General features: G+C 45.4%; 1 protein-coding gene across 16 annotated transcripts in view; it reads right to left on the bottom strand.

Annotated features, from left to right (window-relative positions):
* Window positions 1-17,354, bottom strand: part of nlgn1 (neuroligin 1) — a 290,450-nt gene that overhangs the window by 123,154 nt on the left and 149,942 nt on the right. For 15 of the 16 annotated variants that reach the window (XM_061825528.1, XM_061825529.1, XM_061825526.1 and 12 more), the window contains one exon: window positions 9,459-9,671. The exons of the other annotated variant lie outside the window; for it this stretch is intronic. In XM_061825528.1, coding sequence (XP_061681512.1) covers window positions 9,459-9,671 — 213 coding nt within the window. The remainder of the gene's footprint in view (window positions 1-9,458; window positions 9,672-17,354) is intronic. 16 annotated transcript variants of the gene reach the window in all.

Raw genomic sequence — 17,354 nt, 5'->3', positions numbered from 1 at the left:
GCCGAGGCTTGGGGTCAGGGGCCAAAGAGACTTGGGCGAGAGGCAGCTGGGTGTCAGTCGCCGCGGATACTGGAGTGAGAGGGGGCTAGGATTCCGGCGCCGCAGAGACCAGAGTGAGAGGCGGCTGGGTTCAGGTGCCACCGCGATGTGAGCAAGAGGTGGCTCGGGTTCAGGTGCCGCTGAGATGTGTAGAGATTGAAGTGGACTTTCGTGAAAATTCCTGAAAATACAAATGCAAGTACGAGTGGGTTCCGGGGTCATGACCCCCGAGGAATCTTTGGAAAAAATGGATAGCTGTGGTGCATTCTGGCGATATCTGTGAACAAAATTCAGACAAAAATTTAATGTAAAATTTCTAAGTCCTGACCCAAAAAAAATATTGGGCAGAAGTTCCCCAAGGGCCAAGCCCAGATTTTTTGCCCCCCCCCCCATTCCCCGATCACTGGACAGCACAAAATGACATTTTTCATTAAAATATGCTTAAAATATGCCATCTTATCTCAAGACAAAGGAATTAAGTGAATCCTGATCCTTTTCCCCACATTATATATATTATAGTATAGATATAGAATATACATGAAAAAAAAAAAAAAAATATATATATATATATATATATATATATATATATATATATAAATCACTGGAGGTCGGTCTCAAGCCCGGATAAATGCAGAGGGTTGCGTCAGGAAGGGCATCCGGCGTAAAAACTGTGCCAAACAAATATGTTCATCTAAAGAATCCCATACCGGATCGGTTGTGGCCCAGGTTAACAACGCCCACCCCCAGCACTGCTAACCTGCAGGTGGTCGGTGGAAATTCAGCTACTGTGGGTCGGAGACAGAGAAGAGGAGGAAACCGTATCCGTTGTCAGAAGAAAAAGAGGAATGCACAGAGCCTACAACTGAGTGTAGGGACTTTGAATGTTGGCTATGACAGAAAACGCTCAGGAGTTGGTTGACATCATGATCAGGAGAAAGGTTGATACACTGTGCATCCAAGAGAGCAGGTGGAAAAGTAGTAAGGCTAGAAGTTTAGGAGCAGGGTTTAAATTATTCTACCACGGAGTAGATGGGAAGAGAAATGGAGTAGGGGTTATTTTAAAGGAAGAGCTGGCTAAGAATGTCTTGGAGGTGAAAAGAGTATCAGATCGAGTGATGAGACTAAAATTTGAAATTGAGGGTGTTATGTATAATGTGGTTAGCGGCTATGCACCACAGGTAGGATGTGACCTAGAGTTGAAAGAGAAATTCTGGAAGGAACTAGATGAAGTAGTTCTGAGCATCCCAGACAGGGAGAGAGTTGTGATTGGTGCAGATTGTAATGGACATATTGGTAAAGGAAACAGGGTCGATGAAGAAGTGATGGGTAAGTAGGGCATCCAGGAAAGGAACTTGAGGGACAGATGGTGGTGGACTTTGCAAAAAGGATGGAGATGGCTGTAGTGAACACTTATTTCCAGAAGAGGGAGGAACATATAGTGACCTACAAGAGCGGAGGTAGAAGGACGCAGGTGGATTATATTTTCTGCAGACGATGTAATCTGAAGGAGATTACTGAGTGTAAAGTAGTGATAGGGGAGAGAGTAGCTCGACAGCAAAGGATGGTGGTGTGTAGGATGACTCTGGTGGTGGGTAGGAAGATTAAAAAGACAAAGGTACAGCAGAGAACCATGTGGTGGAACCTGAGAAAGGAAGAATGCTGTGCGGCCTTTCGGAAAGAGTTGAGACAGGCTCTCGATGGACAGCAGAAGCTCCCGGAAGACTGGACAACGACAGCCAAGGTAACCAGAGAGACAGGCAGGAGAGTACTTGGTGTGTCCTCTGGTAGGAAAGGGGAGAAGGAGACTTGGTGGTGCAACCCCAAAATACAGGAAGTCATACAAGGAAAGAGATTAGCGAAGAAGAAGAGGGACACTGAGAGGACTGAGGGGAGGCGAAAGGAATACATCGAGATGTGACGTGGGCCAATGTTAGAGGTGGCGAAGGCTAAACAAGAGGCATATAAGAAATGTACACTAGGTTGGACACGAAAGAAGGAGAAAAGGATCGCTACAGGTTGGCCAGACAGAGGGATAGAGATGGGAAGGATGTGCAGCAGATAAGACAGAGATGAATATGAATGAATATGAATATGGATAGAGATGGAAATGTGTTGACTGGTGCCAGTAGTGTGCTAAATAGATGGAACGAATACTTTGAGAAGTTGATCAATGAAGAAAATGAGAGAGTAGAAGGGGCAAGTGTGAAGGACCAGGAAGTGGCAATGATTAGTAAGGGGGAAGTCAGAAAGGCACTAGAAAGGATGAAAAATGGAAAGGCAGATGGTCCTGATGACATACCGGTGGAGGTATGGAAGCAATTTGGAGAGATGGCTGTGGAGTTTTTGACCAACTTATTCAACAGAATACTAGCGGGTGAAAAGATGCCTGAAGAATGGAGGAAAAGTGTTCATTTTTAAGAACAAAATCGATGTTCAGAGCTGTGGGAATTATAGAGGAATAAAGTTGATGAGCCACACAATGAAGTTATGGGAAAGAGTAGTGGAGGCTAGACTCAGGACAGAAGTAAGTATCTGCGAGCAGCAGTATGGTTTCATGCCTAGAAAGAGTACTACAGATGCATTATTTGCCTTGAGGATGCTAGTGGAAAAGTACAGAGAAGGTCAGAAGGAGCTATATTATGTCTTTGTGGATCTAGAGAAAGCCTATGAGAGAGTATCAAGAGAGGAACTGTGGTACTGCATGCGTAAGTCTGGTGTGGCAGAGAAGTATGTTAAAATAGTACAGGATATGTATGATGGCAGCAGAACAATGGTGAAGTGTGCCATACCTACGACAGAAGAATTTAAGGCGGAGTTGGGACTGCATCATGGATCAGCTCTGAGCCCCTTCCTGTTTGCAGTGGTAATGGATAGGCTGACAGATGAGGTTAGACTGGAATCCCCTTGGACCATGATGTTCGCAGATGATATTGTGATATGCAGTGTCAACAATCCAGAGCAATGGTGAGTGTGGTAAGGAAGTGAAGAAGCCGGTCCAAGCAGGTTAGAACAGCTGGCGGAAGGTGTCTTGTGTGTTATGTGACAGAACAGTCTCTGCTCGGATGAAGGGCAAAGTTTACAAAACTGTGGTGAGGCCGGCCATGATGTATGGATTAGAGAAGGTGGCACTGAAGAAACAACAGGAAGCAGAACTGGAGGTAGCAGAAATGAAGATTTTGAGGTTCTCGCTCGGAGTGAGCAGGTTGGATAGGATTAGAAATGAGCTGATTAGAGGGACAGCCAAAGTTGGATGTTTTGGAGACAAGATTCGAGAGAGCAGACTTCGATGGTTTGGATATGTTCAGAGGCGACACAGTGAGTATATTGGTGGAAGGGTGCTGAGAATGGAGCTCCTAGGCTAAAGAGTGAGAGGAAGACCAAAGAGAAGGTTTATGGATGTGGTGAGGGAAGACATGAGTGCAGTTGGGGTTAGAGAGGAAGATACAGGAGATAGGCTAAGATGGAAAAAGATGACACGCTGTGGTGACCCCTAACAGGACAAGCCGAAAGGAAAAGAAGAAGATATATATATATAACTCAGAAATGATATTAGTAGAACATAACATAAAATGGGATGTAAAATTTTTCATCAATAAAAAGTCTTCATCTGACAAACTTAATCTGAAGAAAAGTTAAATGCACTGGCCTGTCAAGGAATAAATGCGAACGGTCTATACTTGCAATGTTTTGAAAATGCTGAAAGTTTAGTTCAACATAATCAGTGTTTGTGGCAACATGCTAGCGATACATTGGAACAAACATTCCTGTCGGCAATCGTGGGGGTGGGCACGCACCACGGGCCTGCCATAAATAGGAGGCCGGCTTGCTCGAACACGCCTTTATGTGCATGCGCTTAGACGTATTGCCCACACCTGAATCAAGCGACAAAGTTTTTTCTTTGTTTTGTTTTTTACGCCGTCACACTGCCCCGCGATCCATGCAATGAGCACTCCTGGTGTAACTGAATTTCCTTTGGCATGGCTCATGATGTTGATGACTTTCGACATAAACGCGCTCGCTTTTCGTGAAGCAGTTCTGAACATGTGCTTTCGTACATGCTCAGTATGGTTAACTTGCATGTCCTGTTTCCGGGTGAATACCGGTTGTTTCGGAGCAGGTGTGTTTAGTAAACAACGTTTATGAAAGAAACACATAAATTAACGTCAAGACCACACAAAATAAGCGATGTCTTGAGAGAATGCAAGGGGAGGGATGTTACTGTTACTAGTGTTTGTGTCTCGTGACAACGCTCGTGAAAGTAGAACAATGAACTGAAACACATGTTCGTTCAATGTTGTCAACTAATATCCGAATTAATTTTAGGCAATTTTTCCTCAATTTTCCAGAGCAATTTTCATGAAAATTTAAAAATCCGGTATTCCGGGAAAATCCAGAGGACTTTCATCACTGGATGTGAGTCAGATGTGGTTGGGGTTCAGGCACCGCCAAGGCGTGGGTGAGAGGTGGCTGGGGTTCAGGCACCATGGAGACTGGAGTGAGAGGCGGCTGTGGCTCAGGCACCGCCGAGGCGTGAGCGAGAAATGGCTGGGGGTCAGGTGCCGCGGAGACAGGAGCTAAACACGGAAGCGGGTCGAGGGTCACTGAATCTTGGGTGAGAAACAGCTCAGGGTCGAGGGCTGCTAAGGCTTGGGTGAGCTGTGGCTTGAAGGTCGAGGGCCGCCGAGGCTTGGGCGAGAAACAGCACAGGTTGAAGGGCAGCCGAGGCTTGGGCGAGAGGTGGCTGGGGCTCAGGCGCCAGCGAGGCGTGGGCGAGAGGCAGCTGGGGCTCAAGTACTTCCGAGGCATGGGTAGGAGGCAGCTGGGGCTCGGGTGCCGCCGAGGCGTGGGCGAGAGGCAGCTCAGGGTCGAGGACTGCTGAGGCGTGGGCAAGAGGCAGCCTGGGCTCGGGTGCCGCCGCCACATGAACGAGAGATGGCTGGGGGTCAAGCTCTATCGATAAAGGAGCGAGAGGCAGCTCAGGGTCGAGGGCCGCCAAGGCGTGGTCGTGAGGCGGGTGGGTTTCAGGCGCAGCAGAGCCTGGAGCGAGAGTCGGCTGGGGGTCAGGCGCCGCTATGACAATAGCGAGAGGCCGCTGTGGGTCAGGCACCACCGAGACATGAGCCAGAGGCGGCTGAGTGTCGAGGACTGCTGAGGCTTGGGCGAGAAACACCTCAGGATCGAGGGCAGCCGAGGCTTGGGTTATATGCGGCCTGGGCTCGAGGGCCGCCGAGGGTTGGGTGAGATATGGCCCGGGGGTCGAGGGCCGCAAAGGCTGCTTGGATTTGAGGTGCACCGAGGCGTGAGCGAGATGCATCCTGGGCTCAGGTGCCACTGCTGAGGCCTGCTGAGCCTTGGGCGAGAAACATGTCAGGGTCCAGGGCCACCAAGACTTGGGTGAGAGGCAGCTCAGGGTTGAGGGTGGCCGAGGAGGATTGGGGTCAAGGACCGGCGATTCGTGGGTGAGAGTCGGTTCAGGGTAAGGGTCCACCGAGGCATGGGAAAGAGGCGGCTGGGGCTTGGGCGCAGCCAAGGCGTTGGCAAGAGGCATTTGGGTTTCATTCGCCGTGGAGACTGGAGTGAGAGGCGGCTGGGGTCCAGGCGCTGCAGAGACTGGAGCGAGACGTGGCTGGGGTGCAGGAGCCACCAAAACATAACTAAGAGGCGGCTGGGGGTCAGGTGCCGCTGCAATGTGAGCGAGTTGTGGCTGGGGTTCAGGTGCCGCCTAGATCTGAGCGAGAGTTGGCTGGGGTTCAGAAGCTGTGGAGACTGGAGCAAGAGGTGGCTGGCGGTAAGGCGCCGCTGAGACCAGAGCAATAGGCGGTGGAGGGTCGAGGGCTGCCGAGGCTTGAACGAGCGGCAGCTCGGGTTGAGAGCTGCCGAGGCTTGGCCAAGACGCTGCTCAGGGTCAGGGACCGCTGAGGCGTGGGCCAGAGGGAGCTGGGGCTTAGGCGTCAGCGAGAGGCATTTGGGGCTTGGGCACCGCCAAAGCAAAGGCAAGAAGCAGCTGGGCCTCAGGAGTCACTGAGAGGCAGCTGGGGGTGAGGCACCGCTGTGACAAAAATGAGACGTGGCTGGGCATCAGGCATCACCGAGACATGAGCAAGAAGCCATCCAGGCTTGATAGGTATGGATTCGATGGTGACAGAGCGCACAGGTACTCGGGAAGCTGAACAGTAATACCTGGGTGAAATAGAAGAAGTTGACTTACTGACAGATTTTCCTTGGTATGGCTTGGGTGGAGTGTAGTGTGAGGCATAAAGCTGAGCTCTATTTGGACACCTCTGCTGGCCAAACTGCCAGATAAATAGCCTAACAGGTGTCCCAGAAAAGGTTGGTGGGAGAGGACTTGGACTTGGGCACATGGGGGCTAGAAACAGGGGGAGGTGACACAAATTATATTTCGTTTGTGTTTGATTTTTATATGCTTCAGGGAGAACAATGGTATATTCTTCACATAGGGAACAGAGATTCCTTTTTAGATTTTCTGCTGGTGGTGTGCCGTTTTTTTTTTCAATGAAAAAAGTGTGCCTTGGCTCAAAAGGTTGATAAACACTGCATTAGGGTGTATCAATGCAAGAACTGCTGATGGACACACGAATCATTCAGATATTGGATATTATCAACAAATCGGTTTCAGGAAATAAGTCATATTGGCACAGCCAAAGACAGGCGATGGACAAAAACATGCCATCGAACACAACGATTTCATATTGATTAAGAACTTTAGGCAGAATATGTGGAGACATCAGTGGTGACTGCGGGTTTAAATTATTTTACCAGGGAGCAGATGAGAAGAGAGATGGCGTAGGGGTTATTTTAAAGGAGGAGTTGGTTAAGAATGTCTTGCAGGTGAAAAGAACATCAGATCAAGTGATGAGGATGAAATTTGTAATTGAGGGTGCTATGTATCATGTGATTAGTGGCTATGCCAAGTAGGATGTGACCTAGAGTTGAAGGAGAAATTCTGGACAAAACTAAATTAAGTAGTTCTGAGCATCCCAGACAGAGAGAGAGTTGTGATTGGTGCAGATTCCAATGGACATGGTGAAGGAAAGAGGGGCGATGAAGAAGTGATGGGTAAGTACGGCATCCAGGAAAGGAACTTTGAGGGACAGATGGTGGTGGACTGCAAAAAGGATGAAAATGGCAGTAGTGAACACTTTTTTTTCCCCAGAAGAGGCAGGAACATCTAGTGACCTACAAGTACGGAGGTAGAAGAACGCAGGACCGCAGGTGGATTATATTTTGTGCAGATCATTAATTTTGAAGGAGGTTATTGACTGTAAGGCAGTGGTAGGGAGAGTGTAGCTTGACAGCATAGGATGGCGGTGTATAGGATGACTCTGGTGCTGGGTAGGAAGTTTAAGAACACAATGGTAGAGCAGAAAACCAGGTGGTGGAAGCTGAGAAAGGAAAAATGTTGCGTGGCCTTTCGGAAAGAGGTGAGAAGGGCTCTTGATGGAGGATTTCCTGGTAGATTGGACTGCTACAGCTAAGGTGATCAGAGAGACAGGCAGGTGAGTACTTGGTGTGTCTTCTGGTAGGAAAGGGGACTTGCTGGTGAAACCCCAAAATACAGGAAATCATAGAAGGAAATAGATTAGCAAAGAAGAGGTGGGACAATGAGATGGCTGAGGAGAGGCAACGTAGGGGAAAGATAGAGGTGGTGAAGGCTAAACAAGAGGCATATGATGACATTTACACCCAAGTTTGAGACAAAAGAAGGAGAAAAGGATCTTTACAGGTTGGCCAGCAAAAGGATAGAGATGGGAAGGATGTGCAGCAGATAAGGATGATTAAAGATAGAGATGGAAATGTGTGGACTGGTGCCAGTAGTGTGGTAAATTGATGGAAATAATTCTTTGAGAAGCTAATGAATGAAGAAAATGAGAGAGAAGGAAGAGTTGAAGAGGCAAGGACCAGGAAGTGGCAATGATTAGTAAGGGAAGTTAGAAAGGCATACAAAGGACAAAAAATGGAAAGGCAGTTGATCTTGATGACATACCTGTGGAGATTTGTTAGCAATTTGGAGAGGTGGCTGTGGAGTTTTTGACCAACTTTTTCAATAGAATACTAGCGGGCGAGAAGATGCCTGAAGAATGGAGGAAAGTGTGCTACTTCCCATTTTTAAGAAAAAAGGCGATGTGCAGCGCTGTGGGAATAATAGAGGAATAAAGTTGATGAGCCACACAATGAAGTTGTGGGAAAGAGTCGTGGAGGTTCGACTCAGGGCAGAAGTAAGTATCTGCGAGCAACAGCATGGTTTCATGTCTAGAAAAAGTACCACAGTTGCATTATTTCTTTGAGGATGCTAGTGGAAAAGTACAGAGAAGGTCAGAAGGAGCTACATTGTGTCTTTGTGGATCTAGAAAAGCCTATGACAGAGTACCAAGAAAGGAACTGTGGTACTGCATGGGTAAGTCTGGTGTGACAGAAAAATATGTCTGGGCAATATATGAGGGCAGCAGAACAGTGGCGAGGTTTTCCACAGGTGTGATAGAAGAATTTAAGGTGGACATGGGACTCCATCCGGGATCAGCTCAACACCCTTCCTGTTTGAAGTTGTAATGGATAGGGTGACAGATGAGGTTAGACTGGAATCCCCTTGGACTATGATGTTCGCAGATGACATAGTGATCTGCAGTGAAAGCAGAGAGCAGGCAAAGGAACAATTAGAAAGATGGAGGCATGCACTCGAAAGGAGAGCAAAGAAGATTAGCCGGAGTAAAACAGAATATGTGCGTGAATGAGAGGGGTGGAGGGGGAAGAGTGAGGCTCCAAGGAGAAGAGATACCGAGGGTGGACAACTTCAAATACTTGGGGTCAACAATCCAGAGCAATGGTGAGTGTGGTAAGGAAGTGAAGAAACAGGTCCAAGCAGGTTGGAACAGCTGGCGGAAGGTGTCTGGTGTGTTATGTGACAGAACAGTCTCTGCTAGGGTGAAGGGCAAATTTTATAAGACAGTGGTGAGGCCGGCCATGATGCAGTACTGGAGGTGTTGGAAATGAAGAAGTTGAGGTTCTCTCTAGGAGTGAGCAGTTTGGATAGGATTAGAAATGAGCTCATTAGAGGGAAAACTTAAGTCGAATGTTTTGGAGACAAGGTTCGAGAGAGCAGACTGTGACGGTTTGGACATATCCAGAGGCGAGAGTGTGTATATTGGTAGAAGGGTGGTTCAGTTGGTGTTTGAGAGGAAGCTGCAGGAAATAGGCTAAGATAGAAAAAGATGACACGCTGTGGTGACCCTTAACGGTACAAGCCAAAAGGAAAAGAAGTAAAAATTAATTTAAATTAAATTTACTTTGACAAAGGATTTCCAAAAAGTTGCAATGTTAAATATTAAATTTTGTGATCTTTTACCCAGCACTGCTTGCTTCACACATTACCTCTGTATTCCCATTTAACTTGTAAATTTTACCCTTTGTGGTGTTGCTCCAGCGGTTCCCCTCTGAGTAGTGAGATAGTGTGAGAAGGTTGACACAGGAGGCTCCAGCCCCTGAGCCAAACACAGTTATACGTAAAGGATCACCACCAAAAGCTGCAATATTCTCACTGGTCCACCGAAGAGCCTGGATTTGGTCCAACAAACCATAATTTCCCTTTGCTGCCTGGTCACCAGTACTCAAGAAACCTGCAGGGGAATAGAAAGAATCATAATTTTATCGAACTGAAGTCAACAGTTTTTCCTTATTGGGACAAAATTTTCTGTGATATGAATAAAAAGCTTGAGGAAATATAGCTGAAGCAAAGCTGCTTTAATTATTATTATTTTTTCTTTGAATAATATCTAAAAGACCAATATGCACTCTAAATTGCCTCAAAGTGTGGTTGTGAGTTCGACTGTTGTCTCTCTCTATGTGCCCTGTGGTTGCCTGGCAACCAGTCCAGGGTGTGTCCACCCTCCTGCCCATTGACAGCTGGGATAGGTGCCAGCGCTCCTGCAACCCTTGTGGATGATAAGTGGCTAAGAAAATGGATGGATGGAAGACTGAGATACATTTAATTACATTCCATATATATACATACATTTTACCACACAACAAAAATAAAAGAAAAAAGGAACTTACACAGGAGTCAGGTCTGGCAGACTGTGGACGGTTTGCCAGAAAGTCTTTAATGCAGCAGCAGATGGAAGGAGATGGTCCAAGGAGGGAGAGTTCATCATCCAAAATGGCTGGGATGATGGAATTAAAGGCTGAGCTAAAGGCGATGAAAAGCATCCTGACGTGGTTACCTTGGCGTTCCAGGTGGCTCAGTGCAGTGTGGAGAGCTATTGCAATAGCAGCCTTGATGGACCAGTTTCCTCTGTAGGCAAACAGGTAGGGGTCGGATGAGGAAGGAATTTAGCCCCTTGTGAGGCGTGCAACCAGCCTCTCAGAGCACTTCATGATCACAGGTGTGAGTGCAACAGGCCCGTCATCATTTAGACTGTCAATCGCTTTTGGGGATGGGGAGGATCGTTGCAGATTTTAGGCAGGGGGGAATGTTTGATTGTTGCAAGGAGCCGTTGAAGATTGTTGAAGAGATCAGACATGATTGGATACAGCAAGATGGGGGTGGACGAGGCCCTGTGTGAATGTTTAATGTTGGAGTAAACAATAAAGGACCTCTAAATCAGGAGAAGAGTGGGTGTCAATAATCCTACTGTTAGAATACAAGTCGTTGTGAACATAAACACAAAGCTCTCCCCCTCTGGCCTTACCAGAGGCTTCGGTTCTGTCCTGTCGATGTAGCATGCAGCCTGCTAGCAAAACTGCAGCATCGGGGATTCGCGGATATAGACATGTCTCCGTGATGTAAATAATACTGCAGTTCCAGACAACCTGCTCGTGCCTAGTTGTCATTCCAATTAATCAATTTTGTGGGTGATGGCTCTTGCGTTGGTCAAAAAGATGCTTGGAAGTGCAGGCTGTGAAGTTGCTTTCTTAGCTTAGCAGCAAGGCCCACCCAACATCCTCGCTTTTGTTTCGACTCCCTCCGCCTTCTCCGTCTCTTGCTGAGAGAGTCTATCCATTCACATCCCGGTGGTCTCGAGATGTCCTCCGAAATATTGATTTCCTTTTGATATTTCTTTGTTATTGATAAGTTGTGCATCAGTCCCAGATCAATTAGGTCCTGGAAGCTATATGTGATCATGGCTTTGCAAAAATCCACAAGTAATGTGGAAATAATAAAAAAGAATGGGGGAAAAAAAAGACGTTGTTCAAGGTTCTTTTGAGACCTCCTGGATGAGTTGTCGTCGCATTCTTGGAGTAATTTTAGTTCGTCATCCACTCCTAGGAAGGTTTGTCACAGTTCAAAGTTTTCTCCATTTGTGGATATTGGTTCTGACAGTAGTTCACTGGAGGCCCAAAGGCTTGGAAATGGCTTTGTAACTTTTCCAGACAAATGGATTCAATCACTTATTTCCCTTTCTTTTTTAATTTCTTTGGATCATGGCGTGATGCATTGGCTCTAGAGATTCTCTGACAAATTCTAGTTCAGTGATTTCTAGATTCAAAGAGTATGGTAGTAATCAGATTTGGGTATGGCTTGTGAAATTGAACTCACCTTTCCCAAATTTGTGGTTAGTTGCAGTAACATTGTGACTTGGGGGTTGGGGCATCTACTTTTTCACAGAGGGTCAGAGAGGTTTGGATTTTTCTTTGCTGAATTGACATTGGAAAACTGCAGTTTAGATTTCCTTGTGTTGTAAGGATCGAAGAACGTTGCTTTGTTTTTTTTTCTTCACGAAAAAGTTGCTTCATCACCACTGTATCTGTCATAGGAGCGAAACCCTTCACATGCGTGAAACTACGGGCTTTGTCTTTAATAATAATCGCCACGATTGACCGACTGAAGACTGAAACATACTAATGTTCGTCAGTGTTCCTCTTTTCTCCGAACTTTTTATGATGTTAAGCTTCGTTTCCATTGTGATTGCTTTTCTTTAGCCTGGACCAGCATTGCTAAAAAACAAGTTTGCTTCTTTTGGGCCGTAATGTGTAAAAACGTGGGTGAAAAAGGCACATACAGTATACTCCCAGCGCACAAACACAATAAGCATGCATTACCTAAGCAGAAACACTGGTGCTCAGGACAAAATGGTGGACGAAAGTCGAAACATTTCAGGTCGAGGACGTTTTAACCTGAGGACTCCCTGTATCCGAAAAAAAAATCAGAAGGGGGCTACTACTTTTTCACGGGCGTACATTGTTCCTCATACTATAGACCAGGGGTGGGCAAACCTTTTGGCTCGTGGGCCACATCGACTTAAAATTTGACAGACGGGCCGAGTCAGCACAAGATACGTTACATATTTTTTGAAAAAAAAACAGCATTTATTTTTTTTAACAGTACATATCAAACTTATTCAGAAAAAAACATTGAAGTATTACCATACCTTTTCATGAGAACAGTGTTGTTGATCACCCATTTTAGCCAATGCATCAAAGTCTGGTGGTAATTCTGTTGTGCAATTCTCATAACAGATCTGAGGTGTTCATCACTCATCTGGGATCTAAGGGGTGCTTTGTTGGTATTCATCACACTAAATGTATGTTCACAAACATATGTGGAGCCAAACAACACCAGCATCCTCTGTGCCGGTTCCGGATGTTTCAAAATTTGGCTGCACTTAATGAAATTAGCTCCAACTGCAACTCCTGTGGCACCGTTTCCGGGTTGTGTGAGAAGGGACATGACACCAGCTGAAGTGCCTGTCAATTTTTCCAAAATCACAAAACCAACAGCAGAATTCCTCATGGAGATCACCCAGTTATTCTCTATATTTTTTTTTACACGTCATGGGGCATCTTTTAAGGTAGCCAATGTGGGGCTATGAGTAAATGACTTGTCTAACATTTGCTTTGAAAATAAAAACAGCTTAGTTTTGAAGGCTCTGATGTTTGCTTGCATTTCATGAATTTTTTTCCCTTGTAATTTAACAATCAGCTCATTCATGTGTGTCAGTATGTCAACAGTAAAAGCTATATCACAAAATCTCCTTCGTTACCTCAAAATTCTCATTAATCCCTCTGATGAAAATTAAGTTGAGCGGTCTATATCATTGCTTTCATCCAGTGCCGAAGAATAGAATGTAAATGACTCAGCTTTTTTGTTTAACTTGCCAGTTAAATCTTCGTCAATTACTTGAATACGGTGAGTTACTGACCTACGTGATGAGCACATTTTTTCTAATTTGTTCTTCCTCTTCGGACATAAAATGCTTGCTGTCTCTATCATGCATTCTTTAAGACAATCCCCTTCGGAGAAAGGCTTGCTGGCTTTTCTAGTTTGAATAGCAGTTAATAACTTGTCTTCATGCTTGCTTCTTGGATGGAAAATGCTCCAATCAAGTTGTTTTGCTGAGCCTGCAAGCAAGCTACCAACCTGACAGCAGTAGCCGTACGTTCTTGTGATGAAAGGTTGCTAGCATAATTTGCATGCTTGGTAGAAAAGTAACAGTTGATGTTGCAGTCTTTAAAACTGCACGTTTTTTTGGCAAATAAGATATACAGCCTTGGATTGGGCTTCAGTATAAAAGTATTTAGTAATTTATGTAGTAATTTATCCATTGTTTCTTAAACAACCGGCACTCACTGTCGACTTTTCTTTTCTTGAACATTGTTGGAGATCGGTTCTGATCTGATCAGTAAAAAAAGGCGAATAACAGGAAATGGCTCGCGCTCCGCTAAATCAAGACACCTCAACTAATGTGCCACCTAGTGTTGAAATGCCTGTTATTACAGGTGAAATGGAATGAATGCAATCATTCTAATCGAACCTTAATTCTCTGTCAATCTTCGGTTGGCCATCTTAAAAAGACCAACGGGCCGGATGTTGCTCGCGGGCCGTAGTTTGCCCCATCTGCTATAGACTACTGTATAACTAATATGGTCAATCTGGCTAATTTAACATTTACATTTATCTGAAATCAGTGGATAATGTCCACTGTGCTGTTAGGGCAAGGCAAATACTGTGCCTAAAGTGTTTAATTTCTGGTCTACACTCAATGGTTCTGGGTGCCAGGGAGGGATGATAATAATAATGGGGGCAAAGCAGAGAGGTAGTTGAGCATCCTGACTGCCTGGTAGAAGAAATTATTTTTGAGCCTGCTGGTTTTGGCTGGAAGACTCTGCAATCTCCTATCTGATAGCAGCAATTTGAAGAGGCATTGGGATGGGTTAGTGGCGTCACCAGCGACCCTGGTGACCTTGCAGGTGAGGTGAGTGCTGTAATTGTCCAGAAGGGAGGGAAGAAAAACACTGTTATGATTCTCTCAGCTGCTCTCACCATGTGTTGCGCGATTATGTGGGAGGAGGTGGTGCCGGCGTTGTACACCACGGTGATGATGCTGCATATGATGCTTTCAAATGTCTCTCTGTAAAAGGAGATAATAATGGGGGACGGAGCTCCAGCTCATTCAGTTTCCGCAGGAAGTAGAGCTGCGGTTGACCCTTTTTATCTAGTGCTGTGGTTTTTGTGGTACAGGACAGGTGTTCGGAGATGTGGACACCCAGGAATTTGGTGCTGTTCAACTGCGCTATTGCAGCACCGTTGATGGTTAGCGGGGGACACTGGGTGCACCCGCTCCTGAAGTCCACGATGATGATCTTAGTCTTCTCCTAATTCAATTCAGTTGTAGATAATAAGTTAGGACTTACAGTGCAAAAAGGTGCATGGAAACCTGGGATAAGGGATACCAGACACTGATTATATTTGTTTTATTTTTACTTTCAGCATTTCCAATCAGGAGTTGCTAGTGAGTCACTTTGTTGTGGTTAATATTACTTAAATAATATTAAAAAGACCAAGATAAGTTTAAAGATGGCTGCATTACATACAGTACAATACATGTTACAATGCAACAAAGGCAAAAAAAAAAAAAAAGAACTTACACAGGCGTTGTTCCAAAATACTTAGTGTGAGCTTCTCTTTTATAAATGTAATTCACATAACCATCTTCACTTAATATGGACTGTGCCTAGCACAAGTATACATAATTGTTCTAATTGTTGGCAAAACGCCAAATGGGCTCTTTGGAAATTTGACTCACTCTTCATTGTGGTGAGAGTTAACATTGAGAAGTAGGAGACTGCCTGTTTGAGCTATGGCTTCAGTGATGAAACAATTTGTTGTGAAATATCACCTTCGGCATTACGCAAAATAAACAGTCCGAGCTTAAAACCTTGAAAAATCAACGGGTCTCAGTTGGTCTGGTTCCCTGGGCCATCCTTTGGGGAATGGTCAGGGCTCTTCAGTTGGGGTAGGAAGTGAGTAGATATCAGAACAATAACTCCGTACACCAACTCACGAACATTCTCATTAATAGTTTGTGATAGGACCTACAACAGTAATATAGGCTCTATTTGGATATCAACTCACAGATCCTTACAGGTGTTTAGACACTATAAAAACATTCCATCACATCAATCATCAGTAGAACTGTCTTGCTCATTTACCACGTTCTGTCTGACCTGCCCTTTTCATCCTCCGTCTAGACATGAAAACACCAAAGGCATGAAAAATGGGACAATAAACAAAAACATTGTAGGGGGCTGTCTGGAGGGATCCCCTGGGATCCTACAGAGAATGTTTTTAATTTTAATGTAAATGAAGCAATATGGATGACTCTGAAGAGTAGCTAACACTCGCTGAGAAGGTAAACGAGTGAGAACAAAACACCCAGATTCACCACTCATTATCCTATGAGATTTTAACACAGCTAAGCTTAACCACTCCCTAAATAAAAGCAGCACGTAAAATGTCTCACAAGGGAAAATACTGTATATTATACTTCCATTAAAAACACATATCGCGCCCTTCCCCGTGGTCCTCTAAGCTCCTCTGCTCACTGCTTACTCTACTTCATCCTGAGATAGAGGCAAGCACTTAAGTGGTGAAGCCTTTGGTAAAATCCGTAAAAAAAAAAGTGGACCAACAGAGCAAAATTAGAATTTCAAAACTGCTCTGACTGCACAGAGCGGATTTTCTTTGAAAATTCAGCAAGCAGCCTAGTTGAATTCACAAATATTTTTACTGCATATGTCAGTTTCTGTGAGGAGGTGTTTATAGCAACGAAAACTTGTCACACGTTCAATAACAAGCCGTGGTTTACAGCCAGAGTTAGGCAACTCCGCCAGGCTAAAGAGGTTGCATATCGTAGTGGGGATTAGGCCCTCAACAACCACACTAGAAAATAGCTGACAAAAGAATTTAACATCGCAAAGAGTGACTATGCATCTAAACTGGAAAAACATCCTGGGGCGAATGACTCCAAATCCAATCGCTGACTAATTACAAACGAGCCCCCCCCCCCCTCCCTTCAGGAGAAAACAAGAGCGGGCTACCCAATAACCTCAATAGCTTTTACTGCAGATTTGAAAAGGTTACTTTCACACCACTCACCCGCCAAGCTGGACCACCATCCACTCCACCGTTTTAATAACAAAGAAAAGATCAACAAAGCGCCGGGCCCAGACCTTGTATCTTCATCCTGTGTCAAAGTGTGCATAGACCAACTTGCTTCTGTGTTCACAAAGATCTTCAACAGGTCTCTGGAGTTGTAGAGAATTTGCTTCAAACACTCCACCATCATACCAGTCCCCAAAAAAGCAGGAGTCTCGGGTCTTAATGACTATGGGCCTTTTGCCTTGAAATCTGTGGTCATGAAGTCTTTTGAACGCCTTGTGCTGGACCAACTCACGAGCGTCACAGATCCTCGGCTGTACCCATTGCAGTTTGTCTATTGAATTAACAGGTCTGCAGATGATGGTGTCAACACGGATCACCCTTGAGAATCTCAACAACAAGGGAACCTATGCGAGGATCCTGTTCGTGGACTTCAGCGTTTAAAACCATCCTCAGTGAACTCATCTCCTCCAAACATCTCCAGCTCAGTGTCTCGCCTGCCATCTCCCAGTGGATCTACTACTTCCTGACTGGCAGGACACCACAGGTGAGACTGGGGGACACAACCTCATCCATGTGCACTATCGTGTATCGACAGGAAGTTGCGAGACTGGAGCTTTGGTGTGGCCAACACAACCTGGTGTTGAACACTCTAAAGACGGTAGAGATGATTGTGGACTTCAGGAGGCATCCTTCACCACAGCTGCCCCTGACGCTGTCCAACTGTTTTGTGTCAACCGCCGAGACCTTCAAATTCTTGGTAATTACAGTGTCACAGGACCTGAAGTGGGAGACAAACATCAACTCCATCCTCAAATAAGCCCAGCAAAGGATGTACTGCTTCTGGCTTCTGAGGAAGCACAGCCTGTCACAAGAGCTGCTGTGACAGTTGTGCACAGCAGTCACCCAATCATTACTGTGT

Source organism: Syngnathoides biaculeatus, chromosome 7 (genome assembly GCF_019802595.1).
Source record: "Syngnathoides biaculeatus isolate LvHL_M chromosome 7, ASM1980259v1, whole genome shotgun sequence".
NCBI classification, from domain to species: Eukaryota; Metazoa; Chordata; class Actinopteri; order Syngnathiformes; family Syngnathidae; genus Syngnathoides; species Syngnathoides biaculeatus.
Note: the sequence above shows the minus strand (reverse complement) of the source record. Positions and strands in the feature narration are given on the sequence as shown.